The sequence below is a fragment of the Cheilinus undulatus genome, linkage group 13, assembly GCF_018320785.1.
Source record: "Cheilinus undulatus linkage group 13, ASM1832078v1, whole genome shotgun sequence".
In the NCBI taxonomy this organism is placed as follows: Eukaryota; Metazoa; Chordata; class Actinopteri; order Labriformes; family Labridae; genus Cheilinus; species Cheilinus undulatus.
In genome coordinates, this window is record NC_054877.1 from 46,874,389 (window position 1) to 46,899,278 (window position 24,890).

General features: G+C 40.1%; 1 protein-coding gene across 1 annotated transcript in view; it reads left to right on the top strand.

The window, feature by feature from the left end:
- Positions 1-24,890, top strand: part of LOC121519630 (receptor-type tyrosine-protein phosphatase N2-like) — a 361,356-nt gene that overhangs the window by 38,359 nt on the left and 298,107 nt on the right. The window contains exons 3-7 of the mRNA XM_041802418.1: positions 10,686-10,799; positions 19,490-19,604; positions 20,610-20,754; positions 24,030-24,420; positions 24,531-24,839. Of these exons, the coding sequence (XP_041658352.1) occupies positions 10,686-10,799; positions 19,490-19,604; positions 20,610-20,754; positions 24,030-24,420; positions 24,531-24,839 (1,074 nt within the window). The remainder of the gene's footprint in view (positions 1-10,685; positions 10,800-19,489; positions 19,605-20,609; positions 20,755-24,029; positions 24,421-24,530; positions 24,840-24,890) is intronic.

The window sequence follows — 24,890 nt, forward strand, 5'->3', positions numbered from 1 at the left end:
TAATAAAAATTCAAAAATGGGAATAAATAATAAAATTAAAAAATGAGAATAAGGAATAAAAATCTAACAATTGGAATGAAGTCAAAAATATATACTTTTCAGTTGATTCTTTATAAAAACAAAACGTATGCTTTCTATGAAAACCTGTGGCTTAAGGTGTTTTGGGAGTGGAATTTACCAGCTTGGGTTTTTCACTTATCACAACCCGGCGTTTTAACGTCAAACCAAGTGTTGGACAACATGACAGACACTAAAATATCTCAGTCGCCCCCTTGTGGCTGGCTGCGATATAGGGACTGATCTCACTGTTAGAGGTAAAACATTTAGTATATTTGAAAGAACATAAAAAATATAAATACATAAATATGTTAATTAGACTATTTTGAAAATTTCTTTAGTTTATTTGAAAGTTCAGCCCCCAAAATGCCTGTTGAGGAAAAGCTGGCCCTTGTACAATGTAGTTGATGACCCCTGCCATAGAGTGAACCCTTCCCCAGAAATCAGCCAACTGTCACAGGAAATCCAAAATCCCCTCCATTGACTCCAAGGAGAAACAGCTGGGCAGACATAGAAGAGAGGACTTTTTAAAATCGCTTCCCTGGCCTCATTAGTTTACCGATCAACTTCAAATGAACATGGCTGCTTCAGTGAAGCCTCGTCTTTCTCACGGTGAATCCGTTTTATGATAGCAGTAACGGCCTTAGCGCACTGACCTGAGTTTAGAGACACTTTTCAAGTCAAATCCCACTAAAAATCTCGCTGAAATCAAATGACTCTCCCGTTTCCATGGCAACAAGTAGGTGACTTTAGCGAAGAGGGCAGGCCGCTCTGAGTATAACAGAAACCTCCTCTAACAAATTCAGACTGAAACCACAAATCTAACATCACAAGCATAAAAATAAGATCAGAATCGAGCTCATCTTGTCCTGCTTTTGTAAAACCAGGAGCCAAAGCCATAGAGGGAACCCCTTTTTCAGAAATCAGCCAACTGTCGCAGGAATTCCAAAATCCTCTCCATTGACTCCTGTGCAACATTTTGGCAGAAACAGCGAGGCAGACCTAGCAGAGGGGACTTTTAAAGTGCTGCCCTGGCCACATTTCTTACACTTTCAACATGAAATTAACACGACTGCTTCATCGAAGCCTGGACGTGCTTATAGTGTAACAGTTTTGATGATAGCAGTTACAGCCACAGCACAGTGATAGGAGTTGAAAAGGGTGTACTCAAGTGAAATCCTGACTGGACCAAGCTGCTCTTAGACCTGGGTACTCAGTTTGAGAGCTGTTTAAGATCAAATGAACTGGCGTTTTTGTTTTAGACGTGCTGAAAGTCTTTAAAAGCTTTCTGCATGTCCACTTCCAGCCTCCGTTTCTCCTGAAGGCAGCACAGGTGTTCCCCACAAACCAGACTGGGAGATTCACATGCCAAACAGAGTGACACAGGAGCTCAGCCCCCCCCCCCCCAACGCTGCCTCCTCTTGATTAGCTGTGAGGGACAAAAAGCACTCGAGTTCAGTCGCCATGGCAACAGGTGCTGGAGGAGCAGGGCTAAAGCGACCCGTTACCCATCTGTGCCCTGTCGCATGTCGTCTCCTCTACATGCTTCACAACAGTTGGCGTGTCACAGCACGCCACGACCAGAGCGGTCAGAACTGGAAATAGACGCCGTTCACAGAGTCAGCGTTTGGTGATCACACTGATCTTTTTATCAGAATTTAAATATTATCTCAGTCAGGACCACTCTGTTAAGAAACACATGATTTGTAGTTATAAATCGTCTTTCTTTATAAGCATTTTTGCTGTTATTATATGATTACTAGATCAAAATTGCAATTTCAGCTGAAATTGCATGAGGATGGTGAGAGCTGAATTGGGGAAGAACTGCTGAAAATAGCCAAAAGAACAAAAAATAGCTGAAAATAGCATTAAAATAGCATAAAATGGCATAAAAGTAGCTGGAAATGGCATTCAGTAGCTCAAAAAAGGATAAAAATAGCTGAAAAAGCCTAAAAAAGCTGGAAATAGTCTAAAAATAGCAGAAAGTAGCCTTCAAATAGCTGAAAATAGCATATAAATAGCTAATTTTGGCCTTAAAGTAGCAGAAAAATGCATTCAATGGCTGAAAAAGCATAGAAATAGCTGAAAATAGCATGAAAATAGCTATATTTTAAAAATGATAAAGTTAGAAATGAATAAAGTCATAGCAGTAGAATGGCAAAGAAACTGATTTTTTAAAAGTTTAAACCGTGTCGATACGATTAAGTGTGAAGGAGGAGATAGCCGGCACGGAAGATAATAATAAACAAAATGGCTGACGCGAAAATTAAAAGTGTGGATGCTCAGCACTGAATCATAAACTCTGAACTTAACTGAGGCCAGTGAAGCCTGCAGGTCTTTGGATGTGGTTCCGGGTCCTTTTGTGACCTCCTGGATGAGTCGTTGTTGCACTCTTGGAGTCATTTTGCTTGGCCGACCACTCCTGGGAAGGTTCCCCACAGGTCCCAGTTTTCTCTCTTTGTGGATAATGGCTCTGACTGTGGTTCGCTGGAGTCCGAAAGCCTTAGAAATGTCTTTGTTAACTGAATTGAAATCAGTTTGATGGTCTGAAACATTTAAGAGTGACAAATGTCAAATCAAGAAGGAGGATAATACTTTTGGTGTACTTTTAGGTATGCTTGTGTTCATGATTTCTCAGGAACCTAATACATTTAAACATTTTCATATTGTTTTAAACTAGATTGGTGGCCACGTTAGGGATGCACCGATCCACTTTTCAGTTCCGATTCTGATAAATATGTGTCGATACCGATACTGATTCAGATATTTTTTTTTACAGTGATTATTGTTGTTGGTATAATGTGTGAGTTACATGAGGCTGTAGTAAACCACCCAGCTCCTCTTATTAAAAAGCAAAAAAAAAAAACAAACAAACAAAAAAACAAATGAATTGAATTTAAATGTATTCCAAACAAATTTATTTGATCTGCTACTAAAAAATAAATATCAACATCATCCAAAAAACAACAACTGAGTATAAGTTATAAACAACAATGCTTACCCTCAATAGCATAACTCACGCAGGTTAAACTACTACTTTAACAGTCGGTTAAAGGGAATTAAACAGTTGCTGAAATGGCTTTAAATTGGCGAAAATGTGGGGAAATTTGGTGAAATTGGATGAAAAATTGATATAAACTGGCAAAAAAGGTGTTAAATGAGAGGGAGAAAATAGGCAGAGATTGGTTCAACTAGTAAAAATGGGCATATCAGATACTGAAATGTGGGTAAAATGGGACAAATTGGGTGTAAAAAGTGGTAAAAAAAGGGGTTGATAGTGGTAATAATGGGTCAATAAGGGCAACATTAAGCTTAAGTGTCAAGAATTGGTTTAGAAGTGGCAAAAACAGGCAGAGGAAGTGGTGGAAAGAGTTTAAAACGGACAAAAATAAGTGGTAAATGGCAAAAACGTGTTAAAATTGGTGGGAAAATTGATGTAAAGTGGCAACAGTGTAATTAACAAAGATTCTTAGTTTTTTAGGGAATCTGTGGACCCCCTCTCATTGTCTCATGACCCCAAAGGGGGTCTCAACCCTAAGGTTGAGAACCACTGATCTAAGTGATGCAGGCCTTGTCTCTGACTTGAAGTGAGATGTTGATCCAAGCTTGTGCAGGGCAGCTGGCTTGAAACGGTGGATTTGAATATTTTTGCCAGTAAAATAGAGAAATTTTACTGCTGGCATCAATATTTTAAGTGAATCCACATGACTGCTGTGAGTTGGTTTTAGACAGACAGTAAAACTGGTCATAAAGTTTACTTCCTTGTTCTCACTGAGTGATATCAACATTAAAATGATGACGGCGTCTTCGAGCAACATCTGGTCAGCCTTACCGGTCCATCTCCTCCATCCTCTCACACCCTGGGCTTCTGTGGATCCTCATTCTGCTCTAATCTGCAGCATAAATCACCAGGACACACGTCTGGCTCTGAATATCAGCCCCCCGGTAGGAAACAGGGATGGATTGCAGTGCTTTAGATATGCATGAGCATAATTATGAGAGATAATTCTAGATGTTCCTTCTGGGAGACTCAGATTTGGTGTTTCTTTTCTCTGTTTGAGATCAGAGCTGAGAGAGAGAAAAGGAGTTTACTCTGGAGGTTCTTGACTTTTCTGGCTCTCTGTTGCAGTTATTTTTGTTTTTTTATCGTCAGTCTGACTGGGATTGTCAGGTAGTGTCAGTACTAACTCAGACACAAACACCTGATAGTTTTGACTTTGAAGAATGACATTGGGACAGGCGACTTGATGTTAATTTCTGCCAAACGTAGCCAGGCTTGGACGCTTGATTCATCCTGACATCGCGCTCCTTTCCTTAAAAGCTGGAGAAAAAGAGGATCTCTACCTTACAGCATGGCGATGAGTAAAAGCATACATCCAAATCTACAAAAGAAGGGTTTCATCAGAAGATTGTAAAAGTTTTGGACTGGCTTGGCCAGAATTTATGCCTGAATTCTGCTGGAAACTTGTAGGGTGACCTGACGAGGGCTGTGCACAGGAAACCCCCTCTCAGTGGGTCAGATTTGGATCATTTTTAAGAGGAAGAGTGGGCAAATTATGCAAAGTCCAAATACGCTAAGGCAAAAATATGTTTGAAATAATTTTTGCTCACCCAATTTCGTTACTATTATTTGCTACTTCTCATTAATTTTTCACAATTTGGATGCATTTTTGCCACTTTACTCCACTTTCATCCCTTTTTACCAACATTTTTTTGCCAATTTTATCACACTTTTGCCACTCTAAACCCATTTTTATCAATTTTAAACTCTTTACACCACTTTTTACTCCCAGTTTTGCCACTTCTAAACCAATTCTTGCCACTTTCCGTATGTTGTTGCCTCTGTTGACCCATTATTGCCACTATCAACCCCTTTTTATTACATTTTACGCCCATTTTTGCCGATTTACCACATAACACTGTTTGATATGCCCATTTTGACCATTTCTGCCAATATCTGCGAATTAATCTTCCCAGTTAACCCATTTTTGCCAGTTTAAAGCTCATTTTCCCACTTTTAAATCCCATTACACTAATTTTTTGCCATTTAAACCCTATTTCTGCAACTTTTTTAAATCCCCTTTTACAACTTTTTGCGCCTGTTTTCGCCCAGTGAGAAAGTGACTAAAAGAAGTGGCAAAACTGGGCTTAAAGCAGCAAACACTGAGAGAAAGTGGCATAAAGTGGCAAAAAAGATTGGGAAGTGACCAAAAAAGAGTTAAAGGTGGCTAAAATGGTCCCAAATTAGTGAAAAATTAGTAAAATGGGCAAAAATATAAAATAAAAGGTGGGAAAATGGGCGAAAGTGGGATTTAATTGCCAAAGGCGGCTTAAATGGGTGAAAAGTGACACAAAAAGGCGACAAAAGGGACAAAAAATTACAAAATGCAGGATAGAAGTGTCAAAAAGGGAAAAAAGTGACAAAAAGAAGTGGCAAAAATGGGCTTAAAGTGGCAAACACTGGGACAAAAATGGCAAAAAAAAGGCTAAAAAGGATAGGAAAGGTCTAAAAGTGAGTTAAAACAATAATGTTCCAAAATTGGCAAAAACATGGAGAAAAATGAGTGAAAAGTGACTAAAATGGGCACAAATCAGAATAAAGGTGGGAAAAATGGGCAGAAAGCATGAAAGAGTGTCAAATGGGAAATTAGTGGCATTTAATTACAAAAGACAGCTTAGATGGGCGAAAAGTGACAATAAAAGGTGACAAAAGGGGCAAAAAATTACAAAAAGCAGGATAAAGGTGTCAAAAAGGGAAAAAAGTGACTAAAAGAAATAGCAAAAAAATGTGCTCAAAGCCATTTTTTTGCCCTTTTTACCACTGTTATCAAATTTATGCCACTTCTAATCCATTTCTGCTCCTTCTAAAACCCCATTTAACCGCCTTTTTTAGACATTTTTTACTGTTTTAATTCTGTTTTTAAGAAAAGGGATTTGCATTTTTAGGATGACTATTTACTAGGGCCCAAATGACTTTGAAAATAGCAACAGTATTCTTTTTTAGAGTGGTTATTATTCAGGTTCTTGTATTGTATTGTATTGTATTGTAAATATAAAATATGTTTATCTAGCTAACTTTATAATGGACCATGATTTTGCTGACCTCCATGGGCCCCCAGTGTGGCTGGGTCCAGAGAGCCTTTCCCTTTATCCCCCCTAATGGACGGCCTTGTCTCCACATGACTATTCTTGAATGTGCATGGCTGTGTTCAGCCACCTTCAGGTACAGCGGGGGTCCCAGCTCTCTGGCACCTTTATTTTGGGGTCCCGGGCTGAAAAGGTTGAGACCCCCTGCACTATGGTGTGGGAGAGAACGGCCTTAGATCATGAAGAAATGGATCATCGCTGAGAAATCATAAATGTTTCCATTTGTACAGAGCTCACTCCTTCTTCTTTCTGCTTCCAGAAAAAGTGGAGAAAAAGAAACTGAAGATTTAGACTCTCACTGGCTCACATGGAACTGCTTTGCATTTTCAAAATGCAATGAAGGAGGATGCAACAAAATGTTCACTTGCACAACCTGCACAAAGTTTGCAGACTTTCTTGATGATTTCAGGAGACACTTTTCTGAGTTAAAATAAACCTCTCCACATGAGGATTACCTGTGGTAAGGGAGGAAATGATTTCTATGAACTCTTATTTAAAAACTGATTTAGTCAGTCTAATCATGGATTTCAATGCAGTTATTTCCATGCATGCTGCACAAAGTGATCCCTCTCTCCTCTCTCTCGGTGTGCAGCAAACAGCTGCCATGAAACCAAAAGGTGCTTCAGCAAAGCATCACTCCAGGGTAGCTCAGATTTATGAAAGCTTATGGTTGTGTTTCAGCTGAATTGTGTTGTGAGGGTTTTTTTGTGTTTGAGTTTTTGCAAACTCCATGCAGGCTTTCTTGTGTTTTGCACTGAGGAGAGGCTTCAGTCTATCCACTGTGCCATAAAGCCCATATCAGTGGAGGGCTGCAGTGATGGTTGTCCTCCTGGAACTTTGTCCCATCCTCACACAGATCTCTGGAGCTCAGTCAGAGAGACCATCAGGGTCTTGGTCTTCTTCCTTTGAGAATTATAGAACCTACTGACAGTCCTGTCTCTGAGCTCTGCAGCTCCTCTGACCTCACGGCTTTGTTTCTGCTCTGATATCATTGTCCGCTGTGAGGCCTTCTTTAGAGAGGTGCGCCTTTCCAAATTATGTTCAGTCAGGTTAATTTAGCACAGGTGGACTCTAAACAAGGTGTAGAAACATCCCAGCAAAGATCAGAGAAATGGGAGGAACCTGAACTAAATTTAGAGTGTTTTTGCAAAAGGTTTGAATAGTTATGTCAATGAGTTTCTCAGTTTTTTAAATAAGTTTGCAAAAAAAAAAATTGTAATGATATGGTACTGGGTGTAGATTAATGAGAATATTGTTTTTCATCTGTATCATCAGGCTGCAATAGAAAAAAAAAGAAAAAATGATGGAGGTCTGAATACTTTGTGAATGACGTGTATCTTTTCTGATTTTCTACATCACAAAAATATGTCATTTTAACAGGGATGTTTAGTCACTGGACATAATGTAGGAAAAATAGGTAATGCAGCCTAACCTTGATGTGTAAATAAATAATTTTAGGTTCTAAATTTACTGCAAAATGTAACACAATTTCCTTAACGCTCATGTGTAAAAAAAGGTGCCATCTGACTTTTTATGCTTGATTAGCAGCTTTACTGAGGTGTTTTTGTGTGTTTACTCATGTTATGCACTCTGCCAAAAGGTAATAATCTTGTAAAATTAATTTTGCATTTAATATAGCTGAGGAAACATTTGTTGGTTTGGCTGGCCTGCTCATCTCTGCCCCTTCTACATCACCTTTCCTCTACATTTGCTCCTGACGTAATCATTTCTGCCACTAGAGGGGGCTGTGTGACGGTAAATCCAGTGTGTTGAGATCAAGAAAACTCAACTTCTAGCCCAGCGTTACTCAACCCTGCTCAAAGAGCCAACTTGTTGAAAAATAAATTTGCAAGAGCCACAATCTAAGTGGTGAAAAGTGGCAATTAAAATAATTTAAATGTGGCAAAAAAGGAAGAAAAGCAGCAAACACTGGGAGAAAAATGGCAAAAATGGGTGGGAAGTGGCCAAATAATGGGATAAAAGTGGCAAAAGTGTGGAGAAAAATGAGTGAATAGTGACCACAATGGGCGAAAATCAGAAAAAAGATGGGAAAAATGGGCAAAAAGAGACATTTCATCGCAAAAGGCAACTTAAATGAGCAAGAAGTGACAAAAAGGGGGAAAAAATAGCAAAAAGCAGGAAAAGTGGCATAAATGGGCTTAAAGCGGCAAACACTGGGTAAAGTGAGTAAACTGAGTTAAAGGTGGCAAAAAGGGTCCCAAAGTGACAGGAAGTGGAGAAAAATGAATGAAACGCGAGTTATTTTGGCAAAAATCAGAATAAAGGTGGGAAAATGGGCAAAAAGGGGCATTTAATTGCAAAAAGCAGCCTAAATGGATGAGAAGAGGCAAAAAGGGGCAAAAAATTGCAAAAAGCAGGATAAAAGCATCAAAAAAGGGAGAAATGTGACCAAAAAAACTGGCCAAAATTGGCTTAAAGTGGCAAACACTGGGAGAAAAGTGGCATTAAAGGGCAGAAAGTGGCAAAAATGGTTGGGAAGTAGCAACCACATTGCAACAATTGAGTAGAAGTGCGTAAAATGGGTGAAAATCAGAGAAAAGGTAGGGAAAATGGGCAAAAAGTGGCATTTAATTGCAAAATGCAGCTTTAAATGGCAAGTAGGGGCAAAAATTGCAAAAAGCAGGATAAAAGTGTCAAAAAGGGGAAAAAGTGACTAAAAGAAGTGGCAAAAAAAGGGCTTAAAGTGGCAAACGCTGGAAGAAAAGTTGCAGAAAAAAGGCAGAAAGTGGCAAAAGAGGATGGGAAGTGACCAAAAACTGAGTTAAAGGTGGCAAAAATGGTCCCAAAACTGGCAAAACCGTGGAGAAAAATGAGTGAAAGGTGAATAAAATGGGCAAAAATCAGAAAAAAGTGGGGATAAAGTGTCAAAAAGGGGAGAAAAGTGACTGAAATAAGTGGCAAAAATGGGGTTAAAGTGGCAAACGCTGGGAGAAAAGTGGCAAAAAGGGCAAAATGTGGCAAAATAGGATGGGAAAGGGCTAAAAATTAGCTGAAGGTGGCAAAAATGGTCCAAAAGTGGCAAAAACATTCAAAAAATAAGTAAAAAAATGAGAAAATTGGGCAATAATCAGAAAAACAGTAGGAAAAATTGGCAAAAAGTGGCATTGTATTGCAAAATGCAGCTTTAAATGGCAAGAAGGGGCAAAAAAGGGCAAAAAAATGCAAAAAGCTTGATAAAGTGTCAAAAATGGGCTAAAAGCAGTGAAACTGGAATTAAAGTAGCAATGTAGTAGTAGTAGTTATGTTACTTGCAATGGATAATTTCTGAGGTAGAATTTCCTTTTTAAGGTTTTCTATAATCATGTTTCAAATAAAGACATAGAGCCACAGATCATCACAGATGAGCCACACGGTGAGCATCACGGGTCTAGAACCTTTTTTTTCCTGTTCTCTAGCTGTTGATTCAGGAATGAGGGGAAACTCAGCTGCACTCGTCTCATCTCACAGAGAATCTGTCTTAAAGTGTTTTAATTTCTGAAAGGTTTGATGGGTTGTGTTAAAGGGGGTCCTTAAATGTAAAGGATGCATCAGTTTAATATTTGTACTGGCTGATATGGTCCCTGTTAGCAAGCACCGGTGTCTGCAATGATGTAGCTAATGTTCATCTGTGTCCATTAAGTTTTATTCTGAGATATCTGAACAGGGACTGGACATTCTTTGATCTGTTCTTGTGGGCAAACAGCAGAGAAAATGTTGATCTTAAACCAAAAGAAGCAGTTGGTGCATTGATACTCTGGATCTTTTGCATGGCAAAGTTTAGGAACGTCCACTTTAGAGTACAGCCGTCTGCAGGAATCCAACACTTCTCTGTCTGCAGTCTCTCACTCACCTGCAGCTTTCCCCTCCTCTGTTTGTGTGCACAACACAATATGCAGTGAGTGAAACATTTGTAATTACAGCCCTGCAGACCTGCTGCTGGTCACCCTTAGCTGCCTGTTAAATGGAGCTTGCAAAGTTGATTGAGACGACCACGGTGACGCAGAGGCTATTTATAGTCAACAGGCCTGAATTATCATGTAGCAGTGAAGTTATGCACCATGCATGCTTTCTTAAATGCATGCATGCATGCAGGTGTGCAGAGAGAGACGTGCATGCACCAAAGTTCAACTCAGAAACACTCAGAGTGATGGTGATAGCCAGGATTGGAGGGATTTGTTTTCAGGTTGTCCGTCATCGATCCAGGCCAACACTTTTTTAAACCTTTTCAAAATTATAGTAAAACTTTCCTCATGGAGCTTCAGAATCACTCACATCATCCTCTACAGTGGTCTCCCACTATCTCCTGTTAATGGGCAAACTGGGAGAAAGCACGTCAACATTTAGAGATGGATTCAGCTGAATCAGTTTGGATAGACTGAACCTTAAAGGTTCAACATATTCAGCCTGCTTCCTCAGTGTGGGATGCTAAATATAAAAGGAGTCAGAGTCTCTATTTACAGAGTTTGTTTGTGTGTTCACAGATGGTATGTTTGGGAGGTGTCACTCTGTTCCGGTGAAGGATGTTTACACCTACGACGTCTCCCCGTCTGTCGTCCAACGCTTCAGGGTTCTGCTGGAGAAGCTGTCCAACCGAGGTAATCACACAGACACAACACTAGGTGGCGCTGCAGTCGTGGCTGAATGGAGACGTGGTCAGATCAGGAGTATTATCAGTGTGCAGATGGGACTGCTCATCAAAGTCAGGCTGGAGCACACGTTAATGATATCATCCCTCTGCTGTAAATATGAATTATCATCCATAGGTGGATTCAGGCAGAGTGAAACTCTCACATGTTGGTCTACAGCATTAATAGCCTACGTACTAATAGAGCAGCATGGAGCTGTTTTTGATTTCAGTATGTAAGGCCCATATTAGATGTGGATTTTTATCTCTGACAGGTTTGAAAATGAGCTTTTCTACTAACACTAGCATGTGTACACCTGTACAGGTGTATTTACTTAAAGGTACAGAAAGGCAGAGCCAATAGGAACCAGAAGGTCTTTCATTGATTTTAGTAGCCGTTTATTCAACGGTAGAGAAATGCTAAACCGTTATCTGGTGAGCTGGTGTCCCTGTGCAGAGAGCTGTTATTGTTTAATTTCACCACTAGAGGGAGATATAGATCCACCTAACAGCCCCAGAGGTGTCAGCTGGCATTAATTCACTTTAATAATGAACTTTAAAAACTGGATGTCCACTATAGTGTTCTCTCTAAGACCACAGAAGATTATGTGTCCCTCTTTTTCCTTACATTTCTCTATTTCTTTTCTTTTTCCTTCTTTATTCTTAGTTTTTCATTTTCCCAAATTTGTTACTATATTTTCTCAAATATCTTTCTTACTTCTCCTTTCTTTCTTCTTTCTTTTTCCCTTCCCCATCTTTCTTTCCAGTGTATTTTCTTTCCTCTTACTCACATTTTTAAAAGTTTTCATTTTTCTCTATCTTTTTTCTAAATTTTTCATACATTTCTCTACTTATCTTTTTTATCTTGTCTTTATTTTCTCTTTTCTAGCTTTTTTTTCTGATTTTTTCCAACATTTGTTTTCTTTCTGTATTTTTTTTTCTATCTGCTGCTTCTTTAATATTTGTTTCTGTCTCTATTTCATGATATTTTTTTCTTGTCTCAAATTGTTTTTTTTTTTTTTACCTCTTTGTCCTTTATGCATGTTTCTCTTTTTACATACAATTTCCTTTTTTACCTTTCATTCATTTTTCTATTTTATGTCTTAGTTTTTCTCTTCTTATACATTTTTTCTCTTTTTTCTATATTTTATTCTTTTTCATACATTTTTTCTCCTTTTTCCTATTTTTTCTTTATCCTCCATTCATTTTTCTTTTTATTTCTTAGTTTTTCTCTTTTTTATACATATCTCCTTTTATAAATACATTAGTATCTTTTTTTTTATACATTTTCTTTCTTTTTAAACATTTTTATCTTTTTAATAAATTTTTTTCTTTACCTTCCTCTCCTTTTTTCTTCCATTTTTCTTTTTTTAGATAGATTAGTATCTTTTTCATACATTTTCTCTCTTTTATACATTTTAATCTTTTTTAATTAATTTTTCCCTTTTTTTTCTTTACATATTTTTTCTTTTTTTCTTAATTTTTATCTTTTGCTTTTTTCTGAATTTTGTTCTACTTTCTTGTTTCAGACATTTTTGGACTTTTCTCTTTCTTTCTGTTTTTTTATACATCTTTTCTCTTTCTCGTCTTTCCTGTGTTTTTGATTTTTTCTTCCTTTTGTTGGTTTTATGTCTGTCCTTCTCTGTTTTTCTACATTTCTTACATTTTTTCTGTTTCTCTTTTTTGTCTTTCTCCCTCTTTTACATTTTTATTTTTCTTAATTTCTATTTATGTTTTTTCAACATTTGCTCACATTTTTTCCTGTATTATTTGCTGACATTTTTGCTTTTTCATATATTTTGTTTTCTCTTTTTTTCCCTTATTTTTCTAGATTTTTCCCTCCTTGTTCTTTTAGTGTTTCCATGTTTTTTTCTCCATTTTCCTTTTTCTTTTTGTTTGTTTCCTTAGCTTTTCTTTTTTAAAATGCCTTTAGAGTGTCATGGACAGGCTGGGAGGGAGATAGGACACGCCCCCTCTCTCCACAGTCCGCCTGCGTGTGAAATGATTGGTCGATCAGTCATAAATGATGATACACGGTCATGTAAAAGACATGTTTGAGTGTTTGGCTGAATTTTAAGAAAACCTTGGTTTACTCTCCTTTAAGACTTCCTGCCATTCTTTATCGCCGTGAACGATCGCCATAGAAATAATAAATATAATTTCAGGCTGGGTTTATGTCTGACCAGACTTCCTCTGCTGGCTCTCTCTTTGATGGATTTCATCTTCCTCCATTGTTTTATGTGCTCTCTTAAACTCGCCGTATTCCTCCTCCTCCGCTGTCATGTGACGTCATTTAAAAGCCTCTTTAAGGTCAAAGCCGCCGCCGGCTCATAGCGACGACACTCCTCTTCAGTTCACTCGCCGCTCTACGCGACCGCCTGCCCCGTCTCACCTGCGAGGGAGTGGGACTGCTGTAATCCGTCTGTTCTCCTCTGCAGTAATGACTGACTTAATACTACTCTACTCACTGTAAAAACTCACATCACACCAGTGTGTGTGAGTGATTTATCAGCGCTAATGTCTCATTAAAGTGAACAGCTACGCTCATCTGATGAGTCCAGATAGACTTCCTGTTCAAGTGATTTAAGAGAAGCAAAGCCTGAGTTATTTGTGAAAGTCTCTAACAAAACAGAAAGAAAACTTAAATTGAGGTAGAATATGTTGAATATTTGCTCTGAAATGTCTGAATTAGTTAAAAAGTGACTTTTCCCAACAGAATTCAAAGTCAGAGAGGTTCTAAATTTCAATTGTTGTAAAAAAAGACGGATGATAAATTCCTCCATGAAAGGAAAACACTGGTACTGTTTTGCAGATTTATAACTCTCTACTTGACTTTCATATGTCTAGTGGGGCCACAGTGTGTCAGGGGTCTGGGGGTTGAAGTCACACGTCACAGTGGATGCTTGGGCAACAGAACGTGCAGAGAATAATCGTAGTCGATCAAAAGTTAGCAGCACAACACATAAATTAGTTACAGCAACAGGACAGCAGCTTTCTGAAGCAGTTTACACTTCATTCTGCAGCATTATGACACAACATAAAGCGTTTCCATGGCAACAATAAGACTGTTATACCTGTCATGGTGGCTCGGCTATTGGTCTGCAGAGCCCTGCACCCTGCATAGAGGCCTACAGGTAGCCAATGAGTATCTCCTGAAAAGGTAAGTATGCACTGAAACACTGCTGCATGCAAACCCTGTGATTTGGCCGCTAGATAGCATTGGCTGACTGCAAGACTTGGACTAAAAGGCATATTGTGCATCCCCTAGAGCAGTGGTTTTCAAACCACCAATGCACCCATAAGGTTGAGCCAAAATCTCAAGGCACACCATGTTCATATCAATACAAAATAGACTTTTTAAATAATATAACAGTCAATGTGGCCAACAGGGGGTGGCAAAAGTGGGCAAAAGGTGGCAAAACTGTGGTTAAAAGTGATGAGAAAACAGGGCAAAATTGGGCAAAAGTGACAAGACAGAGCCAGAAATTGGTAACAAGTGGCAAAAGGGGCCAAAAAACGTGTTAAAAGTGTCAAAAAATGCAGCAAATATGGGTTACAAGTGGCAAAAATGTCTGAAAAGTGTCAAAAAGGTGGCAAAAAATGGGTTAAAAGTGGCAAAAACGTGTTAATAGTGTCAAAAAGGTGGCAAAAAATGGGTTACAAGTGGCAAAAATGTCTGAAAAGTGTCAGAAAGGTGGCAAAAAATGGGTTAAAAGTGGCAAAAACGTGTTAATAGTGTCAAAAAGGTGGCAAAAAAATGGGTTTAAAGTGGCCAAAAAGGGTTGAATGTTGTAAAAAGGTGGTAAAAATTGGGTTAAAGGTGATTTAAAAAATGGACAAAATTGGGCAACAAAGTGGCCAAACCAAGTTAGCGCAAATTGGCAAGAAGGTGGCGAAAATGGGCTGAAAGTGTCAAAAAGGTGTCAAAACATGGTACAAGTGGCAGAAAAGTGGCAAAACGGTTAAAGGTCCTAAAAGGTGGTAAAATTGGGTTGAAAGTAATTTAAAAATTGGCCAAAAATGTCAGAATAATAGCAAAAGTAGTCAAAACCAGCAAAGAGGTAGCAAAAGTGGGTTAAGGGCAGCAAAAAATATCTAAAAGAAGTTGCAAAAGAAGCAAAAATCTTAAATTTTTATCTCACCTTTGGACTGTAATATCTCAGTATTTTTAAGTTTATCTCATATTTAGAGTATTTTTATCTTATATCTTGACCTTTTCAACTCTCAAATGTAACTTTTATTCTCAAGTATTGACCTTTTTGATTCAAAAATTTAACTATTTCAATTTTATCTCTTTTTTTGACCTTTTAAACTCATGATTTTAAATTTTATTTAGAATTTTAACTGAAAAAAAAATCATGATTTTAGCTTTTTGACTTTTTTTATCCCTAAATTATTTATCATCAATGGTTTTTGTTGTTGTTGTTTTTGTTTTCCTGTGATTTGTCACCCGTGAAGATGATGTTGACAGTTTATGGGACATTTTGACCCAGTTAGGCCCTTGTGGTAGCCCCTGATTCACAATTGGCCCCTGCTGTGATTGAATCCAACATCCCTGCCCTAAAATATCCAAACAGCAAATTATCCCAGCATTTCAAGCAAATGTCTTAAACTTGAACGGACATTTTGGACAATTATTACATCACCAAAAATGATTGCTACAATGTAGGAGAGCCACAATGTAATGTCCTCATATGGATGCAGGGTCTTAGGAGGTTAAAAGTTGTTGGATGGTCTCTAAAATATCGTAATTTTTCTGATTTTCTACATTTTATTGCATCCTACACTTTCAATCCTTAATCATCCAGCTCTTCAGATATGGAAGCGTTTCTAAAACGCGCCCTCTACCTTCCACCTCCTGTGTCCTCCAGCCTCCTGCTCTAATACCCGTGGTCAGTCTGGTCTGTGAGAAGCCATCTCTCTCTCTCTCTGAATATCCTGGCAGGGGCTCCAATGTTTATTAACCTGTCGTGTCAGATGCCGTCTGTTCACCCGCCGCTAACGCCCGTTTTCTCAGCCACCACGGCCGCCGTTAAAAGCTCCGTTTTATGGCTCTTTGATGGCAAAGGCTGGCCTGACACGCTGTGCAGCTGTTAAGGAGAGGCTTGTGCCCGAGTCCTGGCCGTTGGGCTCGTTACTCATTGAGTGGGGGTCTAAAGAAGCGTCCTGTAACGAGCAGAGCTGATTTAATTAGACTCACCGCTCATCAGGGCACAAGTATGGATTCAGTTGTTAGAAAATGAGCCATTGTTGGACGACCATCAGGTGTAAATGAGGCGCTGGCAGAGGTAGAGTCACGTTCTGGATGAAACCAATGACCAAGGAGAGTCTGCAGATAAACCAGAGCGAGGAATGAGAAAGAAGGTGGTGTCGTGGTAGTGAGCACTCTTGTTCTCGTGTGAAGCCTGCGTCCTCCGTGCCGGACCCTCATCTCGTGGTGCCACATCTGGAGCTTGGGTCTGGATTACTGGAGTCTTTCAGGAGCGTCATCGCTCATCTGCCAAAGGCTCCGGTTCATGTTGTGCTCTGAGCGTCACAGCCATATTTCCGGTAACATTTCGTTCCGCTAACCCATCTGCTGCTGGCGCCCGCTCTTCTGTTCGGGTGCCAAAAAGCTGTTTGGAGGCATGTTAAGCATAAGAAGCAGACGTGACTGCCCAAGCAGCTCATCAAACTTGTCCTTTGTACACTTGCTGAAAAGCAGAAGAGATTTCTTTTTTACTTTGTAACAAACACAGACACTTCCCTCAGACTGCACACAGCAGTGACTGACATATTTACAGAGACGATGAGGAAAGAGACTCTGGAGTCCAGCCTGGCCGTTTCTTTAAGCTCTTGTTAGATTTGACTTACATACATGGTGACTGATAGAGGTTGTTGAATTGAATCAGAATAATCAGAGGACTTTGGGTGGAAGACTGATCTAACATTCTCTGTTAAAGTGAGGTAGCATTTATCTACATATACAGAGATTTATACAGCACAGCATCAGACAAGAAGGAGGGATTTTTACCCATGACTTTGGCAGCAGTAACTGAATTACAATAAAAGAATGGTTTTCACTCAGCCATATTGGAGGGTTTTCCAGCATGAACTGCCCGTTTACGGTCACACCACAGCATTTCAGTTGTGTTTAAGTTCAGACTTTGACTTGGCCACTCCAGAACCTTCCTTTTCTTTATTTTGAGCCATTCAGAGGTGGACTTGCTGGTGTGTTTCAGGTCGTTGTCCTGCTGCATAACCCAAGAGTGCTTGAGCTTGAGGTCATGAACTGATGGCCGGACGTTGCCCTTCAGGATTTTCTGGTAGACAGCAGAATTCATGGTTCCATCAATCACAGCAAGTGGTCCAGGTCCTGAAGCAGCCCCAGACCATCACACTGACACCCCCATGTTTGACTGTTGGTGTGATGTTCTTCTTTATCAAATGCTGTGTTATTTTTACTTCAGTGTTACTTCAGTGCTGTGTTATTTTTACTTCAGATGTAACTGAACACCTTCCAGAAAGTTCAACTTTGTCTCGTCAGTTCACAGAATATTTCTCCAGAAGTCTTGGTGATCATCAAGATGTTTGTAGTCAAATGTGAGACGAGCCTTTGTGTTCTTTGTGGTCAGCAGTGGTTTTGGCCTTGGAACTCTCCCATGATGCCATTGTTGCCCAGTGTCTTTCTGATGGTTGAGTCATGAACTCTGACCTTAACTGAGGCCAGTGAGGCCTGCAGGTCTTTGGATGTGGTTCTTGATTCTTTTGTGACCTCCTGAAAGAGTCCTTGGTGCACTCTTGGTGTCATTTTGGTTGGCCGACCACTCCTGGGAAGGTTCACCACTGTTCCCAGTTTTCTCCATTTGTGGATAATGGCTCTGACTGTGGTTCGCTGGAGTCCGAACGCAAAGTTCAGAGCAGAAATAAGAGTGGCAGAATTTCAGATTTTATCAGGAGAAATGCGCCTATAGATAAGTGAAAATCACTGCAATGAGAGATGAGTTAAAAAAGTTTAATAATGTGATTTAATTGTGCGGTTTGTCTCTAATGAGGCAGAGGAGATTGATTAAAAATACATGTTATATCCAGAAATGCATTAAATTATGAAGTTAATATGGACACCAAGCCAATGAGTCATGAGATATTTAAAGAAAATATGTAAAAATAGACATTTAACACCCCCATATACTCAAACTGAATGATCCTTGTTTTATAAGCAGAGGTTGGCAGGTGAACAGAACCCTTTATTTACCCCTCACTTTGCAGATCTTTTACCCTATATTACCAATAACTGCTAAGATATGTTTGTTGTTTGCATTAGCTAAGCTTCAGCTGATATCTGGGCTTTAATTCTGGCATATAAAGTATCTGAAATATGGTGTCAGTCTCCTCTATGCTGGCCTCATAAATGGGTCTGTACCCTCATTGTTCTTTGTTTTAGGAGGACTAAGGAGGAACTGGATTCTGCTTTGTCAGTGAAACATCCAGCAGCTCATCACAGCCTCCAAGGACGATGTGCTGTTACCTCGTCTCCTCTCCTAATAACTGACATAATGAGTTTGCACGCTCAGCAAAAATTCATCCATCACTTTAGAGCGTTCTGTCTGCAACTCCGCTGGACGTTTTATGCTTTTAAATCACTTTCTGGAACACTGTCTTCTGTCTTAAATCTGTTAAGCCACTGTTAGCGCTTATCCATCTAACAGTGGTTCTCAACATGGGGGTTGGGACCACAGTGGGGGTCACGAGACACTGAGAGTGGATCTCGAGATGCCTTAATTATTTTGAAAATATGCTTTCAAATTTGTCCATTTTTTTGAAAATGCACATAATTGTTTAAAGATAAAATAAAACAACATGGTCATGTGGAGGCTGGAATCAACGTAACGATAGAAAAATCCTTTAAAATTAAGTCTGCACACAAGCCTGCTCTTGGCTGGGCCCCCTGATAAACCCAGAGAATGGACCCCTAATAAACCCAGAGAATGGACCCTGATAAACCCAGAGAATGAACCCCTTAAACCAATTTGTTCCACATTTTAATCCCGCTTCACCACCTTTTCTACCCATTTTTGCTACTTTTAAGCCAATATTGCCACTGTTTACCCCTTTATCACTTTTTATGCCTGTTTTTGCCACTTTTATGTAATTTTTTGCTACTTGTACCCACAAGAACCACTCTCACAATCCCTTTTCACCACCTTTTCCACCAATTTGTCATTTATAACCCATTTTAGCCATGTTTACCCATATTCATTCTGGATATAAGAAAAGGATTTACACTTTTGAGATGACTATATAATACGGCGCAGATAAATTAAAAAATCTATTTGCTGCATGTGTAAGAGCGGTTATTATTCAGGTAAAAAAATAAACAAATATGGTTATCACGGTTTAACTTTACAATGAACCATGATTCTGCTGACCCCCATGGGCCCCCAGTTTGGCTGGGCCCCAGACAGCTCTCCCAGTTCTCTCCCATTATGGGTGGCCCTGTCTCCACATGACTATTATTGAATGTTCCTGGCTGTCTTCAGCCACCTCCAGGTGCAGCAGGGGCCTGGTCTCTGGCAAATTTACTTTGGGGGTTGTTTGAGAACCCCTGGTCGAATGTAAAAGTATCAGGTTCCTCTCATGCTCTGCTGTGGTTCTGAAGGTTCTCTGTGTTTCTGTCTGCAGGTCTGACCTGGGACGATGACGCCACTCAGCAGGTTCTGTCCAAAGAGTTGTCCAAACTGAGGAGGATTCCCTACAGACCGCAGCAGAACGGACCGGTCTACAGTATGGACAGCAGGTCAGATGTTCACCACATTTCACAAAGCACAGGAAAAAGTAGAATTAAAATGAAAAATACTCCAGAAAAAAAAATGGAAATAAATAAATATCACACAGAGCTATTTAAAAGGTAGTGGCACAACATGATCACAAAGGAAAGTTTCCCACAAGTCTGGATTCAGTCAAACTTCCAGTACTTGACATTGAACTCATTGATCCTCCCTTCTCTCTGCTCAGCTGTAGTATGTTCAAATAATTTATTTCTACAGCTTGCATGCTCGCCGTGACCCATTCATAAAGCGTATTAAAAATGTTGTAAAAAGGCAAATTTATTTGAAAAAAAAGTCAAATATGAAAATGAATTATAAGTTCAAAAAGATCAAATGTGAAATTGAAAAATGACTGAAAAATAAAGTTTTAAAAAGCATAATTTATTAGAAAAAAGGTGAAAATATAAAAAGAAATTGTAATTAAATGAAAACTCAAAATATGAAAACAAATTTTAAGATTTTGAGTATAAAAGGTCAAACTATGGGATAATGAAGTCAAAGTTAGGAGTTGAAAATTTTAGATAAAAGGTCTAAATATGACTTAAAATTTAAATTTATTAATCTGAAAGCTCAAAATATTACATAAAGAGTCAAAATTATGAGTTGAAATGCTCAAAGTATGAAACACAAAGTCAAAATCCTAAGTTTTAGTCCTTATTGTGGGATGCAAAATTGAAAATATGAAATTAGAGGAATTTAAGGAAATCTGCAGACCTTACAGTGATGGGTTAGTGATCTTGCAGACCAGATTTAACTATTCCATGGGCCGGATTTGGCCCCTGGGCCTTGAGTTTGACACCCCTGATCTACATGAATGGCCTGTATCCTCACACTGACCGGTAGGATACCGTAAATAATGGTATTTACTGTGTTAACTTGGCCAGTTTTCTCGACATGCTAGAAAGAGACAGACACATAAACAACAAAGATTACCAGAAAAACTGAGATATCACATATTTGCTGTCTTTCTTCAGGCCGCTAGCTGAAGCCATGGACCCAGTGGACCAGAGGGTGAAGCCAGTGGAGGTGGAGCTGAGCAGAAACCTGCAGACATACCTCCAACGTCTCGGCCTCCTTCCCAAGACGCCGTCTGCCTCCAGCCTGAGCGCTCCAGGCAAGGTGAGAGATTCTTAGATATTCTGTTTTTCTCTTCCCTCAGCTGGTGCAACAGGCCACTGCTAGAAAAAGGTTTGAATAGAAAGCTTTTCATCATGTTCAGACAAAGATTTCTATGAAGCATTAACTCACCCCAGCAACTCTGAGGAAGACTTCTGCTGCAAACTGTCATACGGGTGGAGGAAGGAAACAAGAGGGAGCTTTCTGCTTCATATTAAACACAGCTCAGTTTTCAGCCCTGTCCTCTGAGCTCACAGCCACCTGCTTCTTTGCACACACAAACCCACACTCCTTCACAGCAGGGAGCCGGGTGTCATCCTTCGCTGTCAGCGGCTCTCGCCTCTCCATCCTAACTGATGCTTTCTCCCAGCACGACCGTTGGGAGCCAAATAATACCAGCCGAGGGTTCAGGAGTTCACCGCTTTAATTAATAACCCTCCACGTGACTCCAACATGTCCGCCTGCTGTACGTGAGCCACCCCGGCTGAATGACAGGGGCCTTTTTCTCCTGCTGGGGGACCGACCCAAAGACGAGAGGAGGACGGTGGCGTGGAGCCCGCAGGCGACGCTCGGGGCTCGTGGGCTCTCCTCTCCAGGTTCACGTGTTTGTTGGAGGAGGGGTGACGGGGTCCTGGAGGGTCCAAACTTCACCAACACTGCGGCTGGAATGAATAAAGATAACGACAGTAATACAGGAAGAGGCCTCGCTCTCAGAAATCATAAAGAAGTTTGACAACTGTGAGGAACGTCAGCGTTTATGTGGGTTTTGTTATGCTAATTTTACCGTTATGGAGGCTTGTAGCGTTTCTGCTCCGAGGTGGGCGTTAATGGATCCGCCTGTGACTTTCTGCTTTTGTTGGAGCTGATGGATCTGTTAATATGATTGCATAAATGGATTAATAACTTACTTTTTCAAAATGGGCTCTATTTTCATGCCAATTATGTGTTTTTTTTTCCTCAGATGTGGGATGAAAGTGTTTCATATGAAATATAAATGCGGCTCCTGCATCAGAATGCTCGCACTGACGGGAGAGGAAGCACTTTATTTCTTATTTATCCTTTTTGAATTTTCATCTGCACTTTAAAATTAATGCACATCTTTTTAATGCAAATCATGTGAGCAGCATCTCTTAATCATCAGCATCGATTTTTCTTAAATTTGTAGTTAAAAAGTTCCAAAAAGACGTCCTAGCACCCTCACACAAGCACATTTCATTTTGGGGTCCCTGTATCATTAATTCTGCTGAACTGAACATCCTCAACATGGCATTATTTATCAAACTAACAGGTTTGAACCATTAATTATGAAGTTTTGATATTGTTTAGTTTTAAAATTTTTGAGTCCATAACCTTGAAACCAGTTCAGATAAATGTACGCCTTTTAGAACAACAAAAATGTGATTATAATTAGAGAAATGTGAAAAAAAATGATATTTAGAAATGTTTTATCAAAATAACGCATCAGCTGTTTTTATTTTTAAAGGTAGAAATCAGTACTTTAGTAGTTGGTAGATTTGCCCATAAAGTGCCACAGAATTCCCCAAAAACAGAAATAGTGGAAAAAATCCCCCAAACTTTCAAATACATTGTCTGAAATTTCCATTAAAATCCTCGTAAATTTCAGAGGACCCCAACCACAAATTTCCAAATCAAACCCCCAAAATGTACAAATACATTTCCCAAATTCCTGTGAAAATACCTAAAAAATATGAAGAAAATATAGTCAAAATTTCTTAGCCAGGCTGTCAGATCACTGGAGACCACACACCTGCCGACCTGCCTACAACCTCGCGTGATCACGTGACTTCAGAAAAAAAAACACGGATGTTTGTTGATACCATCTTGCTGTCTCTCCACAACAGAGTGTCCAGGCATGCGTTACAGGTGCAGCAAGAATCATAAAACAAGGGAAAGACTCAGGACGAAATCACAGCTGAAATTAAGGTACAGTTGTGTTTATGGTTGTGAGCAGTGAAAGTACGTATGATTCCTCTGGTGACGCTACCCAGTCTGCTCGCTCTCATTGGTTGTTTTGGGTACTCCGTCAGCGGCAATACGACCTTGAATAATAAATATCAAACATGTTTGATATTTACGATTCAGGGTTTGGGAGGCTACGACCTGATTTGGAGCAGTAAATTAATCGTGGTGACACCACACAAGTGCAGACTACTCGGACAAATTTAGTTTGCGACGGGACTCCAGTCGGGATACGCCCCCACAATCGTCGGGGGGAGGCAAATCTTGTCCCAAATCGGGCTTAAAATCCTGTAGTGTGTGGCTGGCCTAAGGGAGAGCCCAGACACCCGGAGGAAACTCATTTCAGCTGCCTGTATCCGTGATCTCGTTCTTTCGGTCACACCCCACAGCTCATGACCATAGGTGAGGGTAGGAACGTAGATCGATCGATAAATCAAGAGCCTCGCCTTTCAACTCAGCTCGTTCTTCACCACGACAGACCGATGCATCACTGCTGACGCTTCTGATTCGCCTGTCAATCTCCCGCTCCATTCTTCCCTCACTCATGAACGAGACCCAGAGATACTTGAACTCCTCCACTTGGGGCAGGATCTCATTCCCAACCTGGAGAGGGCATTCCACCCTTTTTTGACTGAGGACCATGGCCTCAGATTTGTAGGTGCTGATTCTCATCCCAGACGCCTCACACTCGGTTGTGAAAACGGCAGAAAAAAACACGCAAACTTCAAAAACATTCTCTGAAAATGTCATGATTTTTTTTCCTTTCCTTGAACCTTTCCTTAAAATGTACTTGAAATATTCAATCAAATCAAATTCCCAAAAGTTTGCAAATTAATTTCCCAGATTTCCATGAAAAATCCTAAAATATTTCAAAGCAAATTCTCCCAAGAATTCAAATCAAAGCCCACCAAATTTCAAATGCTTTTTTTACATTTTCATAAAAATGCCTGAAAATCTCCAAACAAATCCCAAAACTTTCAAACAAATTTCACATTTCCATGAAAATGCTAAAACATTTCAAATTAAATTTCTCCAAAAACTCCTATTTCTTGGTTTTCTACATTTCTTTGTGCATCTTTATTCCTCAAAATTAAACGTTTGTTCGAAAGGCCTGATTTTTAATAAAAATTCACCCCTCAGCTTATTGGATATCAGTTAAAACATGTGAACCCAACACTGTGAATCCCTGTTAAAGCCATGCATCTACTGATTTCAGGCTGATTTGGCCCTAAATGTGATCATTTCATCCCTAATCCTTTTATCTTTGAGCTCATCTTTACTTTCCTTGTCTCCTCCAGAGTGACCGTTTCCAAGCGGACGTCCCTGCAGACTTCTACCGCTCCATGGCTTCCTCTCAGAGGTCGTCTCCCTCCAGCTTTGCTCCGGTTTCGCCCCTCCTCTCTCTGCAGAAGCAGAGACCTCCACCTGACCAGCTTCTCTCCACACAGGCTGAAGGTGACCTTCTCCTGGGGGCCCTGAGGCAGTATCTCTCTGGGCATCTGTCCCTGCACCAAGGGGGGCCGAGTCCTGCCGACAACGGTGAGGAGGCCCCCTCAGCCCGCCTGAGGCCCCTCTATAGTAGCGGAATGGACAATTCTGGACCCAAAACAGAGACCTTAAAACCCAGGCCTCTGAAGACGGGAAGGATTCAGGGGGCTCCAGTGAAGGACCCTCTGACTTCTGTGGATGGTACGTGATTAAAAGATGTATTAGTCAACAATTTTAATCCAATCACATGCTCTTATTGTCTCTCAGATAGGCAAACACTCACTCTCCTCTCACTTCTGCGTCTTCTCCAGAGCGGTTCATCGAGAAGGTCCTGAAGAACGTCGGCAGACAGCACGTGGATGTAGACGAGCTGACTCAGCAGGACCTGGATCAGCTGTCCAGCCTGATCGCTGACGCTCTGCAAATTGTCGACCAGGATCAGGGACTGAACAGGGGCGTGACCAGGGCTAGACCTGGACCGAGAGACGTGGGAGAGGAGCAGAGAAGTATGGAGGAAGAAGAGGAGGAGACTGTCCAGAATGAAGAAGAGAAGTTACTAGAAAATACTCCAACACTGAAGCCACAAGGGGGCGCTGCAACAGCACCTTCAGCACTTCAAGGTAATTACACAAGGATTTAACACAATAAAAGAGCTGCTACAACATAAATGT